At 30.2% G+C, this 27,977-nt stretch overlaps 1 protein-coding gene across 1 annotated transcript; it reads left to right on the forward strand.

The window, feature by feature from the left end:
* The first annotated feature begins 20,258 nt into the window (after nt 1-20,258).
* LOC122581514 (WUSCHEL-related homeobox 3-like) lies at nt 20,259-21,963 on the forward strand. Its single transcript, XM_043753745.1, has 2 exons — nt 20,259-20,573; nt 21,712-21,963. Exons 1-2 carry the CDS (start codon nt 20,259-20,261, stop codon nt 21,961-21,963), a joined length of 567 nt encoding a protein of 188 aa, XP_043609680.1.
* The last annotated feature ends 6,014 nt before the right edge of the window (nt 21,964-27,977 follow it).

Raw genomic sequence — 27,977 nt, forward strand, 5'->3', positions numbered from 1 at the left:
GACATGCACATTAAATCCATCAAGAAGATGTCATGTATTGAAGCTATACATATTTGGATATATTTGAATGACAAGTTTTCTCTCCTAGGTTAGAATCATACGGGCTTTTTGTTTGATTGTATTGTGGCTCAATCCTATTTGTGGGCTACGAATAGACTATACTCCAAATAGGTAGTCGTACCCGTTTCGGAAACTCTATGGGAACGGAAACTCATACGAAACGCGTACGAAACGTTTCCTTGAAGTTTTCGTATATACCGAAACGTTTCTATAAAGTTTCCGTATATACCGAAACGTTTCTATGAAGTTTTCATACCGTATCTAATTAATATTAGGGTTTCAATGAGTTTATTATATTACAAAACGACTGTCATCTTGCGACTATGCATACCCTAAACACAAACCAACTAAATATACAATTGAGATCACCATCAGGCTTTAGCTATTCCAAAATTGATTAGTAAAAATTTAATCCATAATCATCAGTCACCATTAAACATATATTATAAAATTATGCATATATAATTATACTTAATCTCTCAAGTCTCAAGTCTCTCTCTATATAAATCAAACATATTTTTATTTTTTATATTTTAATCGTCGTATCTTTGCCGTAACCGTATTCTAAATTTTTTGGTTTTGCCGTTCCCGTTCCCGTGCCCCTTTGCCGTATCCGTTTCGGTGCTACATAGCGAATAGATTAGAAAGCTTTGTGAATAGATGTAGAAAGCTTTGTATTACATGGGATGATGGTTTCAAAACCCACTCAATTTTTTTGTAAGCTTTGTTCGCCTTTCCTTGGGGCCTATTTAAGATCGTATCGAAAACACTACAGAGTAAAAATCGGTAGTTCGACCTCTATGGGTGATGTTTTTTTGGTATCTCGCTTGTAGTATTTGGCGTGAGTTTTTTGATCCTTTTGCAATCTTTGTCGTTTAGGTCTTAAGAGATATCTAAGAATCCCTTGCTGTTTTATCACTTCATGTTTTCTTCTTTTTTTTACTAGATAATGTAATAATAATTATACTTATTTATATTATCAAATATTTTGTATGTTGATTTTTACTTTAATAATATTCTGCCGAAAGTTTTTAAGATTTTATGTTTGTATTTCCATTTATTTAGGAGTTTATTTTTGATGTATAATAGGTTTTTAAAAATCTTTTGAAAATCTATATATCTCTATTCTTTGATAAAAATCATTTTACTCTTATTTTTAAAGATGGTTACACAATAGTTAGTTGTGAAATTACGAAAACTCTTAATAAACGCCATCTATGAAAAGAGTTATCAGAAATTACTCAATTTACTCTTAGGTTATGTTTGGCACAAGCTTTTCGAAAGCTTTTCATGAGCTTTAGCTTTTTATTTTAAACTAAAAGCTTTTAAAATGTTTAAGTTACATCCTAAATTGTTATCTTAATTATTCACACTCTATGTCTTTATCTTTTAAAATATTTTCACTATCATCTTTACATTAACCTAGACCACTCGATGTCATCACCATCAATATTTGCTGCCATCACCACCCCTAAACCACCACCACCGCCATCGTTACCACATTTGCGAGGGTACCGTGTTAATTTATACATCATTATTTTAATTTAACTGTGTGTATATACATAACTAATATATTAAGTACTATTGTTGGGTAAATGGGGAAAAAACCTTTCTTTAAATTTTCTGAAATATACTCATTGGCTAAAAATAAAGTAAAAAATAAGACATGATAATGGATGTAATTAAAGTGGATCGTTAATTTCATTCATTTCATTTCTGTAAATCTTTCAATAACGTAATGTCATGCTGTCTGTCCTATTAAAATATTTATAATAATAAAAATTTCACAAATAATTCAGCATCATAATTCATATGGGTCTAAAAAGCATAAAATGGTAGAATACATTATTTCAGTTGTTCAATAAAATTTATTTTACCTATTTATTATGTCTCCCGTTTGTTTGTTTTTTGGATTTTGTTTGTATGATGATGATTCGATTTAGAAATCAACCACGAGGGAATAGTTAATTAGTCTCTCTTTGGTTGTTACCTATGTGGTAATTAGGGCTATTAATCAGCTGAAACGAGCTTGAGCTTGAGTGCTTGACAATGATAAAATTCGACTCAAGAAACTTATAGTAAGCCAGTAATTAAGGTCAAGCACGGCTCAATTAATCAATCGAGTTTCATCATAGAAATGCAAACTCTAGTCGAATGATATTCATCGGAGATTTGGGTTCAACTCCAAAAGCTTGAAACTATATTTATGCGTGGCGAGTTACTATTCGTCCGCGGTGCATTTCAAAGTATTATTTAAATTTTGTCATATCGTATCTCGTTTGGATTTTCAACTACGAGATAGTTATTGGTTTTTTTCACATTTTTTTTCTTTAAAGTTTCCAACCAATATATTTCGACTATTTTTTTTTGTCCAAGTCCTGCACCATTATGTACCTTATGAATAGAAACTCGCTTGCGTGGTGAGTTATGATTCGTCCACGTTACACCTATACCATTAAGATTTTGTCACATCGCATCCTGTCTGGGCATCAAACTACGAGGTAATTATTGATTTTTTTGTAATTACTTTTTGTTATATTATATATAATATTAAAGGGAATGGCAACATAAATAGTAACTCGCCTACGTGGCGAGTTACTATTCGTCCACGTAATATCCTATAAAGTTTTGTTAAATCATCTTCAGTCTGATCCTTTTTTACGAATTACTTATTGGTTTTTTGCATACTCTTTTTCTTTTTGGGTTCTCAAACAATATATTGCAACTTTATTATGCCTATATTTACCGTTATCTGGATTTTGCCACATCTCATCCCGTTTGGGCATATATTACAGGTTACTTATTGTTTTTTTCATCCTTTTTTTCCATTTGAGTTTCCAAACAGTATATTGGAACTTTATTATGGTCATATCCAGTAACGTTATGTACCATTATTTGGTTTTTGCACATTTTCTTCTTTATGGTTTCACCTAATACTTTGAAAACTTTCATTCGAATTTTACTAAAGGGAATGGCAACGTGAATAGTAACTCACCTACGTAGCGAGTTACTATTCGTCCACGTAATATCCTGTAAAGTTTTGTTAAATCGTCTTCCATCTTATCTTCTAACTGATATGTTGTTGCATATCCTACTTTATTTATATCTTTTTAGCCTTTTTTGTCATTCCTTTACCTAACGCCAATCTTTCATTTATTTTTTCACTCATTTAGTAGTATATTAATTTGTAATTATTTTTATAAAAAGTCTTTCTAACAAAAAAAAACTAATATTTCTTCGGTCAATGTTCAGGTAATCCCCGACTAACGATTATAACGTTTACCTTTTATTTGTTCTTTATTCATTTACTAATATATTAGTTTGTACGGGCGTTTCAAGGGTTTTTTAAATAATAAAATAGTTTGATATATTTCCATGACCAACGACTAAATAACCACGTGATACTATGATGCAGTATTTTTTTAAATAGTACTTTTGACTACTTTTTATTATTCATGTTGTTTTTTTAAATTTATGATACAATGTGCGCTTATTTTTAAGTATGTATCACCCATCTTATACACATTGCAATTTTTACATATCGTTATGTTTCTCGGGGCAACGTCCGGGGTTAAAAAACTAGTTTAATTTAAATACTTTGAAAAAAAAACATAACATACATAAATAGGCATTTAAGTCAAAATCCAATCTAATCAGGTCTAATAAGAATAAAAGTTACCAAAAATTTTAGTTACTTTTTATTAAAGGCATAGTGGATAAATGACTAACATCCTCAACTTTAATGCACCCATGCTGGGTTCGAATCTTGACAATGCCCTAAAGGGTTTGCTCTCCCATGTGTAGATGGATATAACATTGCTAAGGCCCCTCACCACATTTGCATGTGGCAAGATTAAAACCCATGACCCTTAAAAAGAAATCACAAAGTTGAAAACTCCCTAACCACTAGGCTATCACCTTAGAGGCAAAAATATGGCAAAAGTTGTAGTAATAAGTACCTATAAAAAATAAAATAAAAAAATACGGAGTATGGCTTTATTTAAGTAATTAAATTTTCATATCTGACGACGTACGTGCATTTATAAGCTCGAACTCGACGTCTCGACGCAATAATTATTTCAATTTCGACTTCTGGGCTTCAGTAGTTTAAGCTCGACAAAGTTCGGTTCATTTTAATGGGTAAAACCACTGTTTTGAAAACCGGACTTGCCGGTCTAACTGGTCGTACAATGAATTGGCCTGGTGGACAGGTTTTTTTAAATATGGTCTGGTTCAACTTTGAAGTTACTTCGAAAAGTTTTGAAGGCAGAAGGGATCAAACCCAAGATTAGCACATGGGTGGATGACTTGTATAGTTATATATGTGTTTTATGCTACCGATTATGTATCCCCTTGTAATCTGTCTCGAAGTCTTGTTTAGCCTCCTCCAGGAACGTCTTTGTTGGGGATATTTATAGCAACCATGTTGTATGGTGGGTTATCAAGGTTGTAAAACTATCTGAGTCGGCCGAGTACGGAGTACCCAAAATAAACTTCTGACTTTCCACTTCGCCGAGTCGAGTTTGAGTTATGAGTTCCCCAACCTCAATATGAACAACATGATGATGCGTGAATCTATCAACTAATCTTGTGTATAATTTTCAAGTTTTGAATTATTATGTTATTGTTTTTAAAAATTTGAAGTTTGGAATATATTTTTAAAGGTCTATTATATATATATAGTTTCAAAAATACTTATGTTTCTATATAAAATTCTAATCCGAGTTCTCTGCGAGTCGAGTCCAAGTCTCCAAAAACTTCTCCCTCCGCCAAGTCGAGTCCAAATCACGAGTTCTCCAACCTTAGTTGATATTGTTAGTAGAGATTATGACCTGGGAATGTAACTAACTATGCCAAAATGTTTATGTTATGTAACTAACTACAAAAATGTTTATGTAATGTAACAAACTATCTGTTTTTGTCTATAGTATGTATAGGATGACCGGTTGAACATGTAGCCGGTCACCATTATGACCCGGGAATGTAGCTAGGTATGTCAAAATGTGTATGTTATGTAACTAACTACAAAAACGTTTATGCAATGTAACAAACTACATGTTTTCGTCTATAGTATGTAAATTACCAGTTACCATTGGAAACTAACCGGTTGTGCTTATAAACCTGGATTACTGGTTACTTTGATACAGTGTCCCTCTTATATTTAGCAGGCAGAGTTGATTATATGGAGGTTGGTTATATACGTGTAGTCTGGTCCATATAATTAACAAGTGACAGATGGTATTTGCAGATAATCATGCAGTGTATCTTATGCAATACAATATACACGCAGTCTATATAATGGAGAATGTTAATATATATATGCAGTTTATATTATCGTATTTTACACAACCAGTTAGTTTCCAATGGTAACCGGTAATTTACATACTATATACGAAAACAGGTAGTTTGTTATATTACATAAACGTTTTTGTAGTTATTTATATAATATAAATATTTTGGCATAGTTAATTACATTCCCAGGTCATAATCCTTTGTTAATATTATATTTTGACAAAATGTTGTGGGTGATACCCTTGTAGACATTTGACATTTGTCTGGAATTTTAGTTAGTAAAAAAGTTATGATTGAGTTTGGTGGTGGACGTGACAAACCCAGTCCAACGGCATGTTACTTTATTTTTGGATAGAGAGCTCGATGTTTGTGTTGATTTAAACGGGTCATTATTTTGACGCAAACTAAGATGGCGGATTTTGTGTCTGGTTGTGTGGTGATTTATGCGGCACAATGTAAACTTGTTAAGTATGAGACTAAGTATATGGCTATTGGGTTTAGTGTTCTGTACTTACCCTTCTTTTCTTTGGGAGAACTAAAAAGGGATGTTGTTAGATTTAGCTTCGTAATTGTAATAATATATGTTGTTTAAAAAAAATTTGCAATAGTTTTGTTTTGTTAAGGGTTGATTGCAAAGAAACGACAAATAAAATCAACTAGAGAAAATTACTTTTTTGGTCCTTAAAGTTGGCAAGATTTTCAGTTACTGCTCTTAAGTGAATTAATTACAGAAAAAACCCTGAAACTAGTCAATATTTTCACTTTTTACTCCCTAACTAACAACTGTCTATTAGGTCCGTTAAGTGAGGCGAATTCATTATTTCACCGTAATTCCTTCTTCTTCTTATTCCAAACTCAAACACAAACCCAGATTTTGAAAATCAAGGTGGTCGAAAAATGAAATGGTAACCGAATAATACATACTGGGCACACACACACATACACACACACACACACTCGGAAACACACACAAACACACACATCTGAGATTGGAAACAAGGGTTTTTTGATTTGGAATTGCTTGGATCGGATCGGTTTTGTCTAGATTTGGTTGGATTCGAATTGCAATTGCTTTGTTTAGTTTGTCTTTCTTTTCAATTCAAACAAGTTTTTTTGGCGAGTCAAGTTTTTCCGGAGAAGTCTAGATCAGATTTATTTTGGCTAGGGTTCGTGCGCGATTGATTTTTGAGTCGATTGCAACTTTTTTCGTGTCATGATTCGAAGAAACAAGAGATAAATCTAAATTTAATTTTTCCGGCAAGATTTTCAAATTTCCGGCCGTCGTGATTTCAGTTGACATTTCGTTTTCTGCGAAACTTGACGAATCTGGGTTTGTGTTTACGTTTGGAAGAAGAAAAATAAAGGATCATGGTGAAATGATGAATTTACCCCTCACTTAACAGACCTAATAGACGGTTGTTAGTCATGGATTGAAAAGTGAAAAAATGACCAACTTTAGGGTTTTTCTGTAATAAATTCACTTAAGGGCAATAAGTTAATCTATATCTATAAACCTTTATAAAAACATATTGAAACTCCATCTATACTATATTATAAAGCAGATCTCCCCTGTTTACATTTTAAGTTTCAACATTTACTTTCCCAAAATGCCCATATTTCAATTCTATATTTACCTAACACCATTTCTCTCTCCTCAAATCTCAACCAATCATTTGTTTTCTCTCTCCTCCATAAATCATTTATTCATCCAATTCATTCAAAATCTTTTATCTCAAAAACCGTACATCGATAAATTATAAAAGTTATATGGGTGTTCTTAAAATTTCATGCTCTTTCATTAGAGATGTCATTCGATATACTTTCAACAAATTTTTAAATCCGAGGGCGGAACCCGTACGGCTAAGGCATCTAGCTATCACACTCTATGACCTATCACCCCATCATCTCATCGCCGCAACGCGCGGGTAGTTGCTCTCGTTTTAAGTAATTTAAGCACTTTTTTCAATATCCTCATATTGCCCTTAATTCACATATTACCTTTAAATTTATATCTCTAAACACAATCAAACAAATGATCTACCATTCTACCAAGATCTAACACATAGTCACTTTTTTCTGTATTTCCTATTTACACACACGCATATCAATTCCTCCCCCATTGTTTTGTATTATTATCATCGTTTAACCGTTGCAACGTGCGGGTACGTACCAACCCTCGTTGTGTAAGAAGTGGATTTGACTAAAGAAGTAAAAAAACGTATAATTTGTAAATTAATAAAAATACTTATAGGTACTATCAAAATGAAAATGGTTAAGATTTCAAACAATGATAAAGGTTAACTTTTTTCCATTAACTATATAAGTTGAAGGGAGATGATATGCATATGCTTTATCAGTTAACTAAAAATGAGCAAGTTAACTCTTTTAGATAAATGAAAAAAAGAATTAATCATTTTACGTACATAAATAAATCGTGCTAGGAAGTAGGAGTAGAGCTTTTAATTTTTTATTTAAGGTTATTAACATATCCCGTCAAAACTTGCGGGTTAAAACATTACAAAACAATTAATTTATGTTAAATTTACACCAATTCTCTCATGACAACTCTAGTTCTACTAGTGTATCATAAAAAAACATTGAACTTATACAAAAAATAATCTTTCCAACACTTATATCCGTCTCTGAAAACTTATATTCAATTCGTTCCTTGCCTTTTATATACTCTAACACACCACCATAACAAATTAACAATATTCTTAAAAATCTTTTTACCTCCTTCTATCAAGTCCCATATGATTATGAATGGCTGCCAAATCCTTCATGTAATTACTGATTAATACCCACTATTGGAACCTTTCACACTACGAGTATAGTAAAAAGGGAAAACTGTATATTAGTATATATGTACCATGTAGGTGTAGCTTGCACTTGACTGACATGTTTCAGATACGAGGACATGGGTATTATTGTAAGTCATCTACTGAATTTATCGATATGTTTTACATTGAGTTGTTAAATATGTTAATGACAAAAACTTTAATATATATTAATTGGTTGGCTCATTTAAACATCCGCGCGAGAAGTCTTTTAAAACATTCAAATATTTTAAGTTTTGTACTTTTAATTTACACAAACAAGATTATTATATCACGTATTATGCAAATAAACTTGTAAAAAATTATTTTAATATTTCTGTTTGATAATATTGTACTTAATTTGACAAATATAAATAATAGATTTTTAGAAATGATAAGGATATAATTTCTTTTTTCTTTAGTATTGAAGGGAGCTAGCTACACACATAATTAAAATGATTCAAAAGCATCCTGCTTCTCCAAATTAAATGTTTTATTCGAGTAACAAAGGAGAAATATTATGGAATAATTGAGAGGGAAAAAAAAAAGGATTGAAATTCCTTCAACTGCAAATATTTGTACAAAATACAGAAACAGTTAAATGCCTTCTCTAGCTAGCTACACCGGTTAGAAGCCACCACAGATAACTAATTACTATTATTAGGGTTTGAATACGTTTTCATATCAACTTTGTAAAACTAATTACAGATAACACATATTAATTCGTATATGTTATGACAAAAGTTTATTTAGAAAAACAAAAACAATTATTTTAAATCTATAAGAGATTAGAAATTAAGCATCTACATGAATCGTATATATTATAAATTTTGTTAAAAATTAATACATGAATCTTAAAATATAACTTGTTTGTTTGTGGCCAGGCAATAATAATGAAACTGGAAACTAATTTACCATGACTATAAAGTGCAAATAAGAAAATACTCATCTATATCTATTATCTGTACTATTTATACTTCTTTACAAAAAAAATAACACTTTCTCTCCTAAATATTAAAAATTACACATATCACTTATACCCTTCTTATTCCCTACCATTGAACACACACAACCCACTACCTAGAAACGAGCACACACACAAAACAAATAGTATCGTTTTCTCTAAGAAAAACACAACACATAATACTATTGACGGTAATCATCATGACGTTCAAAAAAAAATCATCATGATGCATGTGGTGTCAATTGTATCCCCGTAACATGTGGGTACCATGCTAGTATTATAAAAGATATAGCACAATGTTGAAAGTTACATGAGAAAAATTGTCTAAAATACCCTTAATGATTAAGTTAGTCTTTTATTTTTTTTAAATATCTCCATTAACCATTTAAATCAATTACTTTTACATCAATTATCTACAACACGTACTCGAAGACGCCTCTACCACCAACAGTCACCCCACCACAGTATCATCGTCATGACTACCGCCGTATTGCGTCAGTATCATTCTCGTTAACAAAACATACAAAAACGTGAGAAAAAAAAATCAGTGAAGTTAAACTTATATATTTACCAATTTAAGATTCAAAATATATGTGAAAGTGGTACTAAAATAACAAATTGATATTCATACCAAAAGTTAAGAAAAGAATAAAAAAAAAAATTTAATTGAAAGTGAACTTATATCAAAACTAAGATAATGAAAAAATATTTAAAGTTTATTACGATATAAAGCCGTATCAATCTTTATATTAAATAAAACAAAGTTGTAATGACATCAACATTTTATAAATATAGTTAGTTTCGAATCAAACGTATATGAGAAAATTTTAACTAGCGATTTGTTGTACCTTCAACTCCAACTCATGGAAAATACTTTAAGACTCGAACCCCAGACTCGAACTCGGGACCTTGGGGAAAAACTCACCTCTATGGCCCACATAGTGAATTTAAAGGATACCCTTAACCAACCCACCTAAATGGAGTTGGTCAATTAGCTAAAGACTTAATTTAATTAGTATATAATCTAATATTTGTTTTATATTTAAGATTTTTGACATTTAGTTTATCACTTTATTCAATTAATTGACGTTAATAACAATTATATATTTTAAAGCTTATAAAAAATTATCATAATAATGTCCGGGTATTACCCGTGTTGATAAACTAGTTATGTTATATTATTTCATTTCAATTACACAATAATCGTTATTCACTAATTACTATTTACATAGTTGATGTGCCCATATTGCCTCTCATCATTATTCATTATTTCAAAAATATTCTTTATTTATGGATAGTCTTCATCATTTAATAATTAATATATTTTAACATTAATTTTAGCATTAACTTACCTAATTAAAATCACTAATTTCTATGATAGTCAAGATATATGATCGATCAAATCAATTCTGTAAATATCAAATATTACACAAATTTGTCCTTAGATTCTTAAAGTGTTATATGTGTTCATCTTTACCAAAAAAATACAAAAGAAAAATTCATTTTGCATTTCAAAGGATGAACATGAACCGAAAGGTCATCAGCTTCATAGTGTGACATTTAAAAATACAAAAGAAAAATTCATTTTGCATTTCAAAGGATGAACATGAACGGAAAGATGTCATCTTCATAGTGTGACATTTATTGTCTATAGGTAACAATTTAGCTTTTTGTTTATTTAGTTTTTTTAAAATGAAATTTAATGATTCTTAAGAATTTCTAAAATGTTTATTTAGTATCACAATATTTATGAATTTGCTATTGCAAAATATTTAGTAATCACGATAAATTGGGATTTGAACAAACCTCCAATTGAGTAAGTTGATGAAATTTTAGTTGGTTGTGAACATTTTATTGGACAAACTTTCTCCATCTTTGAAGAGACACATATTTTCTATAAAAACTATGCCTTCAAAAATATAGTTTTTCTATCCGGCATCTGCCAAGATCGATTTATTAAAAAAAATGATAAAATTGTTATACTGATTTGTATTGTCATCGGGGAGATAAAAAAACCACTTAAACAAATTTGAGTCTCAAAAGGTTTTAGTTTGATTATTTCTTTTGAATTTTATTAACAAATTTATTTATTATGAAGCAGGATTTGAACAAAATATATCTTCAATTAGAGTTGATGTTTCAAGTTTTTCTCCTCATAGTAATTACTGGTAATTAGTTACACTACTAGATTTTATACCCGTGTCCAACACTGGACACGAGACTTACGACATTATTAATATTAGACATTACTACATGTAACTCATAAAAGCTTATGAATTCAAAGTTGAAGATATAAGTAGATACTAAGTATTCAATTCAAATGTCAAATTAAAATATTAAGTTAATAAAAAAAAACTAATGTAATAAAAGAACATTGGAAACATCTACCCTCCTTGATCATTTGAAAGATTTCTATCATGAATGAAATTTGTTGTAGTGTTTTTTGTCTTCTCATATTTGTCACATATTAACAACTTAAAGCCCTTTCTCGACTTAACTCGAGATACTGTAATATATGTACAATTGTTCGTGTGTGAAACTGGACTTTGTAGATAGAAACCAATTTTAATAACATTGTAAAAATAGTTATTTTAGTTATTTGTTTTGTATTAATTACATAAAATGATGTAAAAAACTAAAAGATGACATCAACGATAGTCAATTTGATGAAATCGGGCGATATGATTGGTCAATAAATCATTAGTTTAACTGTTTTTACTATTAAAAACTTAACATATTTACATAAAATATAATTTATTTTTAATTAATTAATTATATATATATATATATGATTGAACATATTATTGGATATATATTAATTATTATTTTATTAGATAAATATATATTATTCTATTGGATATATTAGCTATTATTATTTATTTATAATATTAAAGTTATCAGGTAAAAAGTGTAAATTTATGATAGAAAACAAAAAAGTGTAAATTAAATTCAAAATTGAAAACAATAGTCATTGAGAAAGAAATCGAGAGTTATGATTGGTCGATAAGTTATTAAAGTAACTGTGCTATAGTATAATAAAAGATATGCTCATTCGTTTTTCAATCCCTTAATTTAGTATGTCTTATAATTATAGTTTCACTGGTAAATTAATTCTATAATTAATGCTTGAATATTGAACATTTCAATTGTTGAATCTAATAGTAAGTAAATTAATGCTAGATATATAACATTAAAGTTAATGGTTAAGAATATTATCCATATATAGAAGACTAAACCATTGACTTGGAGGCAATGTTTAGAAAATCCCAAAATTTACCGTATATTTGATATACTTAACATCCCAATTAATCTATTAACTACGCTTTCTTTATTCGTTTTGTCAAATTTCCATTTATATACAATTACATTAATAAATTGTCAATTTAATTTATTAAACTTATTAATTAAATTTATGATTAAAAAAAAAGAGTTCTTTATTCGCTTTCTTCTATAGTTTTATCAATAACTATGGCACTATATTATCAATTTTTTACACAATTTTGTTTGAAATAAACAAATTCAAGCATCTCGCACACTGTCTATCATCACCTTTTGCCTGCCTCATTGACGGACATCTATCTATTATCATTAATGAGTTTTGAGAAGTTTTCACTTTTTTCAATGTTTCAGTTTTTTCCCCTTTTTTTAAAATATTTTCTTTTAATATGAACGACAAATAAGGTTCATTGACGGATCACTAAACCACCCGATCATCTCCATCCAATAAATAGATAGCCACCATAGGTGGAAAAAAAACCCATATTGGTTATATACACGTGTGACTTGAACATAAGATCTTTAACTTTCATTGAAGTCATTAGATAGCTTACCTCATGAAGCACATGATCATTAGTTCTTGCATCGATGATTATTTAAGATCCAAATGCATCCATCTATTGTGATTTTTTTTTTTTCATATGTAGACGATTTATAGGCAAGTAACTATACTATATTATAAAAAAGACATTCTCTTGTTAAAAGTTACATGATTGTAATTGTCTAAAATGTCCCTGATCATTAAATTATACTATCAGCTTTTTATCTTTAAAATATCTCAATTAACCTTTTACATCAATTACTTCTATATCAATTATTTACACAACTCAGAACTGCCTCTTCCACCAACACTCGCTCCCACCACCACACTGTCGCCGTCATGACTATCACCACATTACGCGGGTAGCATGCTATGGAATTATATGATTGTCGGTCCCTGTAAAAACATAACCTGAATGAGGTGTTTTCAAAACATGTATTATGCAACAATTAAATTTATGTTACGTTGCAAAATGTATCAAGGCTGGCCTCCTTGATGTCATATAATAATATAATATTAACACGTAACGTTTATGCCTTTCTAATTACTAAAAACTGAAATTGCCAACGTGTTACGTGCTATCTTTGTATTTTCTCTTCATGTTCGTGTGCAGCAATTGTTTACATTTCATATAGGTGCCAACAAAAAGTGAAGAGAAAGGTCCATTAATTTACAACTTGAGTTTTTTGACTTGTTTCTTTTGTTGTTATATGGATAAGTGTTTTTTTTTGTGTCAATTGAATGAGTGTTTTGTGGTATACTACTCCCACCACCGCTACTGTCACCATCCGTCACCACCACTACCACTACTACTATCACTTGTTTTCGTCATCGTCACACTGTTACATTGAACGGGCATTTGTCTATATGTACACCTAGTTTTTTATCCGGGCAAAACTTAACAATATGTAAAATTTGTAACCCGTATAAGGTGGTTGACACATATAAACGATTAACGTATATTACAAAAGTATACCATAATAAATGTAAAAAAGTACAACACGTACAATAAAATAAAAAGTGATGCAAAAATCTATTTAAAAGATACAAATCAACTCTTAAAATAATTATACTAACATTTATTACATCAACTAACTTTACATTAATAACCAACATCACTCCGCGTCATTGTCATCACTACACCACCACAGCTACCACTATCGTCATCACATTGTGTAAACATAAATCTAACATTATCCAAACAATTGGTGGTCAAAGTTAGAAAATCCAAAAGTTAGTGGTTATTGTATTATTAAATTTAAAAAAAATAAATTGGAGTTTGTGGCTAACATAAAATTCAAAAGTTTTATGTTAAAAGTAAGATAGTCAAAAAAGTTGTGGTAAAAATATGAAAGCTGAGAAAAATTATTATGGTAAGAAGTTGTGGTAAAAAGTCACTATAGTTTTTGAAAGTTTGTGATGAAAGCACAAAATTAAAAAGTTTTATGGTAAACATTTAAAAGTCAAAAACTCATGTTAAAATTTAAAAGTAAAAAATCTACCGTAAGTAGAGCAACATATATAATAGTAATAGTAAAAGTGGTAGCTAGTGTTTAACATTTAAAATGGGCCCAAATGGAAGACTTTGTTGAAGTAGGCCCTTTTGACATCCATATATTAATATAGGCAAACGGGTCCTTGTTTTGTTGGGGGATGTATGAACATTGAACACTAAAACCTGTGGTCCAATATGCATCCTCGCCATAGAACAGTTTTGAGATCTTGAAGAATATCTATCTACTTATTAGATTTGGTATCTAAAAACGAATCAAAATTCACATGAAATGTGACCCATGCCAACCCCCATCCAAAGAGTTGGCGTGGTTTGAACGAAAAAAAATAATACTAATAATAATGTTTATTTGTATACTTACAACTTTGTATGGGGTCTCTAGAGTCACAGATTTGATTAGTCTCGTGTTCCAAAAGGGTTAAAGAGTTAAGCAGAGTCAAAGAATTGAAACCGTGTTTTACACCTTTGTTTACGTTCAAAAGTTATCTTGTGTACGTTTTTATTTATCTTAAATAATTTCTAAAGATATTTTATTACGAGTAATCATCTTTAATTTTAAAAATAAAACGCGAATAGTTTACCTGTAAATATCCAATAAACTACTTTATACATTATACGAGAAAACAATACATTTACATTAAAAAAAACTAGCACGTTACCCGCGCAATGCGGCGGTAGTCGTGACAATGCCGTTGTTGTGGGGGGGCGAGTGTTGGTGGTGGAGACGACGTCGAGTTGTGTGGATAATTGATAGTAAATGGTTAATGAAACTACATTAAAGAATAAATGATTGGTAGTGTAAATTAATCATTAATGTTATGCGGTAGTGTATGTTGAAATATTTTAAGAGATGTTAAGTGAAAATATTACATATTTTCAACATTTTCATAAATAAAATGGACTATCTCTTTTATAATATAGTATAGATGTTTTCTAACTGTATCTTCATTTTCTCCTCGTTGAATTGGTTATTATTTTTTTGTTGTAACATTTCTTAGAAGATTGGACTAGAATACTCGACTATGTATTGGAAATGAAACAAAAACTTGAAAGGAATTGAACAAAAAAACCTATATGTACGTATAGAATTTTACTACAATAGATACGGTGGTTGGACAAATATGGTGCGTAGGGTCTCTCACTGCACATATCAATTTTTGTCCTCCTAGCTAGCTTCGATTGTTTTTATTGCCTTACCAAAGATATTTAATAGAAATCATTACTCGTATGTAATTAACATGATAATATTCAGTCTAATATCATCATTGAGTAGGTTCTTGTTGGCTTTTTAAATTTTTATTAAAAATTTGGTTCGAGCGGATTTCGGAAAGTGTACCGTTTGGTTTTTTTAGGCCAGGTTTTTCTATAGAGTAATTAAGTGCAAAAACCGTCTAGATGGTTCGCCTTTTTTACAGTTTTTATTTTCGCCGTTATTTTTTAACCAAAATCATCCCGTGATTTGCATTTCGTCTCTGGATCCATTAACTTAAGGTACGTGAGGGACATTTATGTATTTTCACCCATCTTCATCTTCCCCAAACAACATAGTCATAAGTCTTTCTGAGTTAAGTGAAAAAATCATCCATGTGGTTTTTCGTTTTTGCAGTTTTCATCATTGCTGTTAACAAAACCAGGAGAACTTTTCATCTTCTACCTCCAAACAAGCATATAATCCATAAACAAAACACTACAAAAAAATGTGGATTAGTGATCATTTTCCTTAGTGACAACTAAAATTTAGTCACTAATAACATTAATTATTTACCATTAAAAAAAATTGTCACTGAATTTAGTCATTAGACAAAATTAGTGGGTAAAAAATAGTAACATTTTTTGGTCTCTAATCGAAGTTAATGACGAACCTTTAGTGATGAAAAATAACCACTCAAAATTTGGTAATTAACCACAATAGCGACCAAATTTTGATTGTTAGTGACGAATATTTGGTCATTGTGATAAATTAGTGACCAAATATTTTTCGTCACTAATCAACATATTTCTTGTAATGAAACAAACTCTAATAAAAAAAACCTATATATACCTACATATAAAGATCCAGCCAGTCGATCACCTTCAAATGCAAATACCTATATATGAATTAAAGATCCGGTTATCTTCCCAATTTTAACTTAGTTTTATGTTCAAAAACTCACTTCATATTCCAATGCAAGTTAAAATGGGAAAAATGACCAGATCCTCATATTTAGGTGTTTGCATTTTAAGGTGACCGACTAGATCCTTATATGTATGTATATATAGGTTTTTGATTTAAGTTTGTTTTGTTTTTAGATTAAATTCTTGTTTGAAAGTTGAGGATGAAAAGTTGTCATGCATTTGTTAACGGCGAGGATGAAAACTGTTAAATAACAAACCAAGAGTTAACTCTAAAAGATTTATGGCTTTGTTGTTTAGGGAAGATGAAGATGGGTAATAAGGCAAAAGTATCCCTCACGTGACTTTAACTAAAAATAATGTTGTATACTGTATATTAGTCCACATTTTTAGTTAGTATGAAAAATTTAAAATTTTTATCATTCTTTTATGTGTATAAAAATATGTAAAACTAAAAATGTAAAAAAATTTATCTACACTAAAAAATGTGCAGAATTAAAAGTTCATATTTTTTAATATAGATTTTCATAATTATCGTGTAAGTCTCCATTTTGCATATTAACTATAGTGTATTGGGTATAGTTTGTTTTTACTTTAAAAGAGGTTTAACCAATAAAAAAACGTGTAAATTAAGGTGTATAGTTTGTTTTTACTTTTTGAGAATTCAATTTCGGTGTGTAGGTTGGGTATAGTAGCTGTGGTAAGCGAAGATAGGCATATGGTATGTATCAGCTGAAAGCCAGAAACTGCGAAATAGAATGACTCTACAGGCGAGGTAAATTTCTAGTAATCCACCCCCTGCCATAGGACTATGATACATCAATTACCAATCAGAGTCTTTTAACTTTTCTGAGTTTTGTTTAGTACGTATTGACTTTCTATAATTTATGTTATTTCCATAAGGCTCGAATGGAAGTGTCATTAGTTGCCTTTGGATATCTTTTGCCGTTTAAATTTATTCAAAATTAAGGATTTTTTTAAGGATGCCCTTACCTAAGAGCATGTCCTTATTTGTTCTTACCTAATATATTTTTGTTTTTAGTGGAGGTAAAAGGATATGTAAGGATGTTTGTATGGTTGGAGATAAAATTATAAGATTTGAAGGATTTGTAAGGATGTATAGGGATTTGTAAGGATATGGTGTGGCAGCCCAAAGATGAACGTCCTTAACATCGGAGATAGTCTGATAATCAATATGTTTTACCCCAAAGACCAAAGTCCAAACAAACAATCCTTTTCATTTAATTATTATCATCAGTAACTTCAAATTCACAAGTATAAACATTACGGAGTATTAACTATTTTAATTAATGATATATGAATAGAATTGTTTATTTTCTTTATGTATATTTATCTTCTTTTTATACATGCATGTTTAAACTTAAATATATTGATCATATGCATCATTAATGTTAGGTTATATGCAAGTATAGATATAAAATATAACGTTGTCATGCATGTATGAGAAAAACGGTAATGGTAGTAGAAATCATATATATAGGTACATGTGGTCATACGATGACGACACGTTTATAATTAAGTGGTGACCTGTATGAATTATATTACGTATAACAATAATGCATTATTATTTTATGTCACCTTTTATAGTATGTACATTTTATTCAATTCAAAATACCGTTAACTTGCATTTTCATGTTTAATACATAAATATCAACCAAAATATGGATTTGATTGAAAAATATGTAACTACTATTAGTTTTTATTTTATCTGACTTTGACGAATAATTGTGTATTGTAGTACCCAAAATGAGAATTAATGAATGATAGTTAATAATAGTTCAACTTTCATCCTTATTCAAAAGGGTTTATTTTATAAAAAGGTAACCTATTTAATTGAAATTCCTATTAAAGGTAACCTATTTTGTTTTCGTCTATTTAAAGGATCATATTTTCAAAAATTCATAATAAAGGGTATATCATTAGTTTTTGACAGACGGAGATCATTAAATGCCACGTCACCAATGTCACGTCATCAGTTTTGATGACGTGGCACTTAACTTTGACTGGCCTAATTTCGATATATATATGAGTCAGTCAAAGTCAAGTGCCACGTCATCAAAACTGATGACGTGGCATCGGGGATGTGGCACTTAACGAGTTTCGTCTGTCAAAAACTAACGATATACCCTTTATTAGGAATTTTTTGAAAATAAGATCCTTTAAATAGACGAAAACAAAATAGGTTGCCTTTAATAGGAATTTCATGTAAATAGGTTAACTTTTTATGGAATTTTCCCTACTCAAAACAACACCATCGATATATGTTTCTACAAATAAGTAAATGGCTTTGAATATATATATAAGTAATAAATTTTGTTTATTTCATGTAATGAACCTTCAAATTTCAGTTATTAGATATATCGGACCAATCAAAAATATGTGAACTGAGAACATGATATTGGACGTGACAGCTTTTACAGTTGCTACATTACGTTGGTACACACAATAACTGGCCGGGATTTAAAAGTTCACAACATAAAGTAGACACCTGAGTAATTCATTACAAGAGGGACAATCAAATAAGAACAGTCTTAAAATAAGAACGGTGAGAACATTTTAAAAACATCATGTTGATGCATTAAAAGTCCATAAAACTAACATAGTGCATAACTAATTATCATTATTTAAGTGTATAGCAACACATTGGCCTGTCAAAATCAAGAAAATCATATTTTTTGTTTTGTGCATCCATCTTGGATAGATGGATGCATATTCTTCAAAATGATGCATCCACCAAAAAACATGATTTTTTCGATTTTAACGGATCAATGTGTTGTTAAACATTTAAATGATGATAATTAGTTATGCACTATGTTAGTTTTATGTACTTTTAATGCATCAAAATGATGTTTTTTAAGTATTCTCACCATTCTTATTTTAAGGTTGTTCTCACCGGAGTGTTACCCTTCTTTACAATATACATATATAAACATTATTCATGTCTAGTAATTATATTTTGAGACCTTAAACCCTTTATCTTAAGGTGGTTAATATACTCTACAATATACAAATATGAACTTTATATGTTAATAGCGACACACAATATTATTCATTAACTTTTTTATTGGATAAAATTTTAATATATGTATATATGGTTAGTACGCGAGACTAACAATATATATTATTCATATATATCGGAATAAACTTGAAAGTTTACTACCTATAATTAATATGTTTGAAAATTCATTACCTATATATAATGATACAGATTTCGAAAGTACGTTTGATCGACACCTAAAAATTCAAGTTAATTAATCGATCGGTTAATTAAACTGGTAATTGGTCATCATCATATATTAGACGTCGCATTTACCTAAAGTAACTCCATAGAAACATTGTAGATAACATAAATGGTACCGAAAGATTCCAAAATTTAAAACTTTGCATGGCCACGTACATCCATTAATTGTTCCATCAATAATTTTAATTTATTTGTGTGTCAAAAAGTATAAACATATATACATATCATATTGGTACATATATATAGATGAACATTACATCATCATATCTACTCAATTATTTATCACTTCACTCATTCAACCCCCGATCACCCTTCTATAAATAGCACTTCAAGTCACATCCCTATTCATATCTCGCATGAACACACACAAAAACTCAAACTAAAAAAGTATCCAAAAAATAATATTATATACTACAATGAAGATGGCATCACACCCGGTGAAAGTAGCAACGAGCGGCGTTGGTGGTGGAAGCAGGTGGTGTCCAACACCGGAGCAAGTGATGTTGTTGGAGGGTATGTATAGAGGTGGCCTTAAAACACCAACGGCAACTCAAATACAACAAATCACAGCAAGATTATCTGTCTACGGAAAAGTTCAAGGGAAAAATGTATTCTATTGGTTTCAAAATCATAAAGCTCGTGATAGGCAAAAGCTTAGAAAGAAACTAATGGCATTGTATCAACAACATCAACTTTACCCGCCTACTCATCATCCATATGCCCTTTCTCAAAATCAGGTAGAATTCAATTCCTATCCAGCTTCATATTAATCGTTAGTTAGGGTTGTACGTATAATCATGTTTTTGGATCCTTGACTTTTGGCTAAAGTTAACTACAAAAAACAATACGAAAGACTTGGACACACTCATTTTCACCATATAATCAAGCAGGGCGGTACCAAAGGGAAGCAAAAGAGGCTAATGCAACTAAATTAAAATCTCATTTTCAGAGAGGTTTTGAACTCGGGTCTCTTCTAAGACCTCCGGGTTAATTACCACGATGATTAAGACAAATGCGTACCCTAAGTTTGTTATAAAAGTTGTTAGATTTTTTTTTATTCACTTCTTAAGTAGACATGCATACAAGTGAATTTGTTTGTTTTACATATATAGCCCGTTTTTCCCGTAAAGGTTTATGAGTAGAGCCGTGGAGGAATATTTTTGAATTATATTATTATTATAGAAAAAATGCCCATAAATTTTATGATAAGTGTACGTATAACTATTTTTCTCAAAATTTTTAGTGCTAAATTGTGTCTTCCGTATCAAAAACTCAACTATAAATTTTATGATAAATATATAACTATTTAATGCATTTTAATTACCGCCCTAAAACTTAATTTAGCAAAACCTGTTTTGTGTATACATGATGTTAGCTTTCAATACATATTTATTACTTCATCCGCATCAAAATAAGTGTCTACATATCTTTTTTGATATGTCATAAAATAAGTGTCCAATTCCAAAAATATAATGTTAATTTCACCATTTTATCCTTGATATAACATTTTTAAAAACTAATTTATAGAAGTCTATGTAAAAAGTAAAGATACTACTATGATCTTACTACCAGAATTGGATCTTTCAAATCAATAATCTGCAAAAGAAACATGTAACTTTTATAACAAAGCTCAACCTCTAAACTGCATGATAGAAATATAACTAATTTATGCACCGTTGATTAATAATAACACATAAGGCTGTCATCGACAAAACCCTATGTAATAATTAGACATCTTCTAAAACATTTTGCATCCTTCATGTAGATAATTATTTTTGGGAAGAATTCAAGATAGAGTATCATTTAAGGCATGTATTAACTTTCACATAAATTCCCCTAATAATTTCACGTGTGTATAATATATGATATGTGTAGGTTGATGAAGTAGTTAAAGATGTATCAACATATCAAGCAATGATCAACAGCTGGAAGGCAGTGGATCTCCCATCTAATCAAACCTGCAAACTCATGTGTGATTGCCCACTTATGCCAATAATGAAGATGGATGGTACATCTCCATATTGCACAAGACTGCCACCAAAAACACTACAACTCTTTCCACTCACTACCACAAATCTCAAAGAAGATGATGACAAGTCCACCATGCACCTTCAAACCCTAAACTAGCTACTTTGACTTTTTTGCTAATCTAGCTTCAAGTGTAGGAGACTAGCTACTCTAACCAACCCATGCATGTTTCAAAGTCAATCCTGGTTCAATTCTAATATATATATGTTGTTATAAATAGTAGTAGTAGTAGTAGTAAAAGATAAAAAGTAAGTTAGAGTACGTGTAGCTAGCTAGGTGTTAAAAATAAGTAGTGGGTTTCTGTTATGTCACTAGACCTTTGCATGGCAGGGCAACTAAGTACTACATATAAAGAAAGATGAAAGATCTGAATTGCCTAATTATAAACTAGCATTCAGTATGTTTTTATAGAATAGATGAAAATTTTAATAAAGTGTCTATTTCATGATCATGGAATATGCAGTGGGATTGGCAAAACTTGTTTGTTTGTGTGTTTGTGTATTGTTTGTAATTTTAAGATCACTAGACACAATAAACAAGATAATAAGGAGACATACAAACATATAGTACCCAAGGTTGGTGGCAAAGTTTCAGATGGTCATCAAGTCTTTTATGATTTGGCATAGACGTGTCTTTATTAAGTCAGTATTATTAATTTACTTCTCTTATATACAAGAGTGTACGTAGCAGCAAAGTAAAGCCAATTCTTATCGGATGCAATCATGCAAATGCCACTATCTCTATACTTCAATATTACATTATAAAACAAATCTCGTTTTTTTTTTTTAACAGTTAGTCGGTATTCGACATCAAAGAACATCTCACCGCATAATGGTGAAATCCTACACACATTCTAAACTATAATATATCTATAGACCATAAACCGTTACAGGTGATTCAGGGAAAGAATCCAAAGACTTGTCACTCCTAAAGCTCCATTCTTGAGTTTTATTTTGAGAGGATAGGAAAAGAAAGAGTAAGAGACTTTTAGTTTTTGTATTCTTGAGTTTTTGTTTTAAAAGAAAAGGAAGGGAAAGAAAGGAAAAAAGAGGGTGTTTTGATCCCAAAACTTTCCTACCACTTTTGGCAAGATTTAGAAAGAAAAATGGTGAAATTATTATTATACCCCTCAAACTTATATAAAGATTTTAATTATTACAAGGCTATAAATGTAAAATTGTATCTTTTTATCCTTTCTTTTCCTTCACTTCTAACTCAAGAATACATTCAACTCTCAACTTTTTTTTCTTTTCTTTCAACTCGAGAATGCCTCTTTTTTATGTAATTTTCTATCCTTTCTTCCCTATCCAATCTTTTTCTTTCTTTTCTTTTAATAAAAACTCAGGAATACAGTGTAAGAATTGAACCCAATACCTGTGGGAAAAACCATAGATGCATTTTAATTTTCAACATTGAACTTAAAATTTTAATATTAATTTTAAGTTTCAACAATGTATACATTTTAATACATGATATACCATACTTCATAGTCACATTATATCAATAACTTCTATTACTCACCGGCACCACCCCAACGACCACCAATCTCTGCCGCCACCACCGCCGATCCCCACCACCACCCGTCACCGCCACCATCTCCGCCGCCATTACATCATCACCCCGTCGCCACCTCCATCACCGCCGCAACACGCGAATAACTTTCTCTCGTATACTCATAAACATAACTCTGATATACGTACATATAATTATATACAATGTAGAGGTGCGGATTTAGAAATTTAACGGGGTATGCATAATTAAGTGTAAAATCTGACGAATATTTGGGGGGGTTTTGGGTTCCGGCCGGATTTTTTTTATCAACATTCTACCCAAATCATAAAATCGCATATATTTCCTTACCCTTACAACTAAATTACACAAAATGTCTAGTATATAACTTAAAATATCTAAAAAAAATTTCTTAATAATCTCTTTTCATAAATTAAGAGAATGAGACTCAAACTTAAATGGATTTTATAAAAGTCAAAAATCTTACCTATACTTTTAACTAGTTGGGATGAAAATTTATCTAATTTTCATGCATTATAAAATCCTTTGTTAATAGTATTTTTAAATATATATAGAGTATTTGTTTCTAACCTAAAATACTATTGTTTTCCTGGGTTCAGAAGAATTACTATATTTAAGTTCATATATATAATAATAACATACAAGCTCAATTGGTTAAAAATTAAAAAAGTGAGTGAAGTATATTTTCACTTATCCACATACAAACATTAGGAAAATTCTCATTTTATTTTTCGGACGCTACCATTTTTTCTTATTTTTTCCTCAATTGTTGCTAGAAAAACAAAGAAGTTAAAAAGAAAAAAAAAACTTAAACTCTTTGAAAATTCACAAGAATAATCTTATGGTAAAGTGTTGTAACCTTTGTTCTAGCTAGTAGCCATCAATCAACAATCACAATGAAAAAAGAGAAGAAAGAGAAGAGAGATAATATATAGTATGTATATATAATTGATGATCAAATTCATAGGTATATGCATATCTTCATCACTTACAAGTTACAATACACTAAGAAAGATATATATATATTATAATATATATATATATGTTACTTCACACATTGATTGTTTCAATTTCCTTGATTGCTATTGATCTCTTTTTATTTTCTTTCTTTTTTTTTAATGGATGTGCATCTACCTTTTTTTTTAGTGTGTATTAAGTAATCAAACTATAAAAGCCTTTGAAATTTTTTTATTTATCACTATTAAGAGTGGTTATAGGATCTGCAAGTTAATTGTACACCTTATGGTGTACATATACGTCCACCCCTAACGATGTATATGTGTACTTTGATCAACTTGAGTATTTTCAATTATGGGTAAGAAAAATATGTGACTCATCATATAATTAAGACCACTCCCAATAATATAGTATATATATAGGCCATATTACTTATTTTATCATTTTTATTACATTAGCTTCATGACAACATTTTTTAACTGGCACACTCATATCAAAATACCACTTTGCCTCTTTCGTTATTTTACATTTTTTCTGTTATCGGTTAACAAATACGATAAGTTAATTAAAACTGTATATTAAAAAAAATTAAAAACATATATTAAAAAAATGATAATTACATGAATTGAAATAGAAAAATTGACATCAATAAAAAAAATTACTCCTCGTAATCGTCATTGTTTTCCCCAATTTCATCCCAGTGAGACCGGCCGTAGTGAAGGTTCTTAGGCCTCTGTCAACCCTAAAGCTCTTCCTCCCTCTTCTTCACTGACACATCAGCTTTTCTCTCTCCAAAATCACCTTTTCCTCACTCACTACCGACCCTACCTCTTACTCATCTCTTCCTCACAAAAAAAATAGTATATAAACCAAAACGGTTTTTTTTTAAGTTGAAACCTGGCCCGCATGGCTCTTCCTCACTCGGCAATGGGAGGAAGAGCAAAGAAGAGCGGCGTGCCAACCCAGGAAGAGTTGAGGCATATGTCATGCCGAGGTCCATGCGGAGGCGTTGGCAAAGGCCTTATATGTTGGAATAAACATAATTCGATTCGAGTGATAAAACATCCTCAATCGTCCTGTGGAATCTATAAGAGCATTAAAGCATAATTGCTATTGATTTCAGGTTCCCATAACAAGGTGATTGAGTAATAATGGGATGAGTAATTCGGCTGGAACATGATGCACGAATTTAGAGAGGAGAGATACACGAAAATTAGGGTATTATGTGTGTAGGGATTAACCTTAACTTAGGGTTAATGACTCTCTATATATAAGGAAAGTATTTACACTTTAAACCCCTTTGGTGTTTAATGTGTGTACCATTAGTCCTCTAAGTTACAATTACCTAACTGGAAACCCTATACTACATCTCTAAGAGTAAATAAGCCCATTATATATTTACTAGACATAGGGATTTCAATTATCGTCAATTATCATATCAAGAATAATACATGATCAGTGACGGTCACACTAACATGGTTCCAACATTATATACATCGGGAATTACAGAGTAGTTTTTAAAAAGTAGGGACTAAAAATGAATAACTGGGCCAAACCATAAGAAATTAATTAGCAACTGTCCGAGTACTCCTTTTACCTAAAATATAAATCAAATACACAAATACATCATTGCATTAATACTCACGCTTTCTGTCACATAATCATAAACTATCCGAGTTTCTGTAACATAATCTTAACCTTAATATCTAATAAGAGTAATAATATATCAACTTAATGCATCTAATATTCATACTACGTAGCTAGTCGTAGTGCTTGTTCATTATTCTTTTTCTTTTCTTGAGGACCATAAAATATTCACCAAACGACAACCAACAAACTTTATTTACGCAATGTAAATGTGAAGGGCGCTCCATTCTAGAAGCTAGGCAGATCAACCGATCAAGACATAATGTCGATGATATATATACTAAACTAAGCTAGCTAGGCCACTCTTAGTAATCCTTGTCGGCGCCTCTTCGACAATCTCGTCAAAGAAGAAGCTAATGCTAGCAGCCGTCGATGGGCTCTTCGTTGATGGCCTTCCTGATTTTGAAGCCGCTCGACGAGAAATATGTGTCACGCACTAGGAGAGAAAAACGGTTAAAAAAATTGGAGGTTGGGTGGAAAAGTAACCTTATTGTAGGTGTGTACGTAGTTATTAAGTGTGTCTAAGAAAGAGAAAAACTCATATATCTAATGAAATTACATATTTTCATCTAACTAGTGTATTAAATAAATAGATATATAATTTTTTTTCTTTGTAGGGTATGACCATTTAAAGCATTTTTATTTAGCATAAGGAGAATTTTTTGTTACAACCCGAATTTAGTACACTCATAATTTTCTACTTCTGTACAATTCTACATCATGTACGTCATTTTAAAATTTTCATCTAACATGTACGTCATTTGTATATAGTTAACTTTACCATATTTTCATATCACAAAATATAGATATCTCTATATCTATTTAAAGGATCAATTTCTTTCTATCTACACTACTCCAATCTTAATTTTATTCTTCATTCAATTTATAGTATTGTATATATACTTTATCGACTATATATTATCATAACAAATCGAGTCATGTATCGCACGAGTACAAACCTACTGTGTGTGTGTATATACATGAATGAATGGAATGAAAAAAAATGACAATTAATTTCTCATAAATTGAGATTGTATAGGGATTACAGGGATATATATTTGAGAATTCTATCTTGAAGTGTGTATGGAATTAATCTTTATATTAAATAAATGAGCATAGTGTCCGCATGTTGTGGCAGCTAGAAGGTGAAGATAATATAAAAGGAAAGTGGTGGTGGAGATCGAGGAAGACAGTGGAGAAAGTGGGAGACGGTGGAGGGTGATAGAAGATCGATGAGAGTGTGTAATGATTAGAGAGCTGAGAATGGGGAAAAGATGATATACAAAGGTTTTATGTTAATTTTAGTAGAGGTATTTTGGGAAGAAAAAATATGTTTAATTTCTTTTATAAATGATTATAGATATAGATTATAGATTATAGATATAGATAGATAAGGATTGTAAAAACAATCATCATTTTATAAAAATAGTTTATTTGTCACCTCCCAATTCTTTCTTAATATTTAGATTTTTTTATTTAATTTACTTATGATGTCATAAACTCTTTCTTTTTTTTAAAAAAAAATATTGTATTTTTATATTTTTGTTTTTTATGATGTTATTTTTTTAAAGAAATGTTTTAATTTTTTTTAATCTCTAATAATTTATCCTTATCTTAAGTTCATCATCTAATTTATGATGTCACAAACCTATTTCCTTTTTTTAAATTTGTATTTTTATTTTTGTTTTTTATGATGTTATTTTTTAAAGAAATGTTTTAATTTCTTTCAAAACCTCTAATAATTTATCCATGATCTTTAAGTTCATCATCTAACTAATTTTGTAATAACATAATTTTAAATTATCCACATATTATGCAGCTTAATTAATAAGCTAATTATAAAGTATACTATTTCGAGGTCATGATCAGTACCGTTGGATTGTGTCAACTTCAGTTGAGAACGTTTTTATAAAACTTTTATTAATATATCTGGGTTGAATCCGAATTAATTAGCTAATTGAAAAAAATTTTAAAAAAGT

Source organism: Erigeron canadensis, chromosome 9 (genome assembly GCF_010389155.1).
Source record: "Erigeron canadensis isolate Cc75 chromosome 9, C_canadensis_v1, whole genome shotgun sequence".
NCBI lineage: Eukaryota > Viridiplantae > Streptophyta > Magnoliopsida > Asterales > Asteraceae > Erigeron > Erigeron canadensis.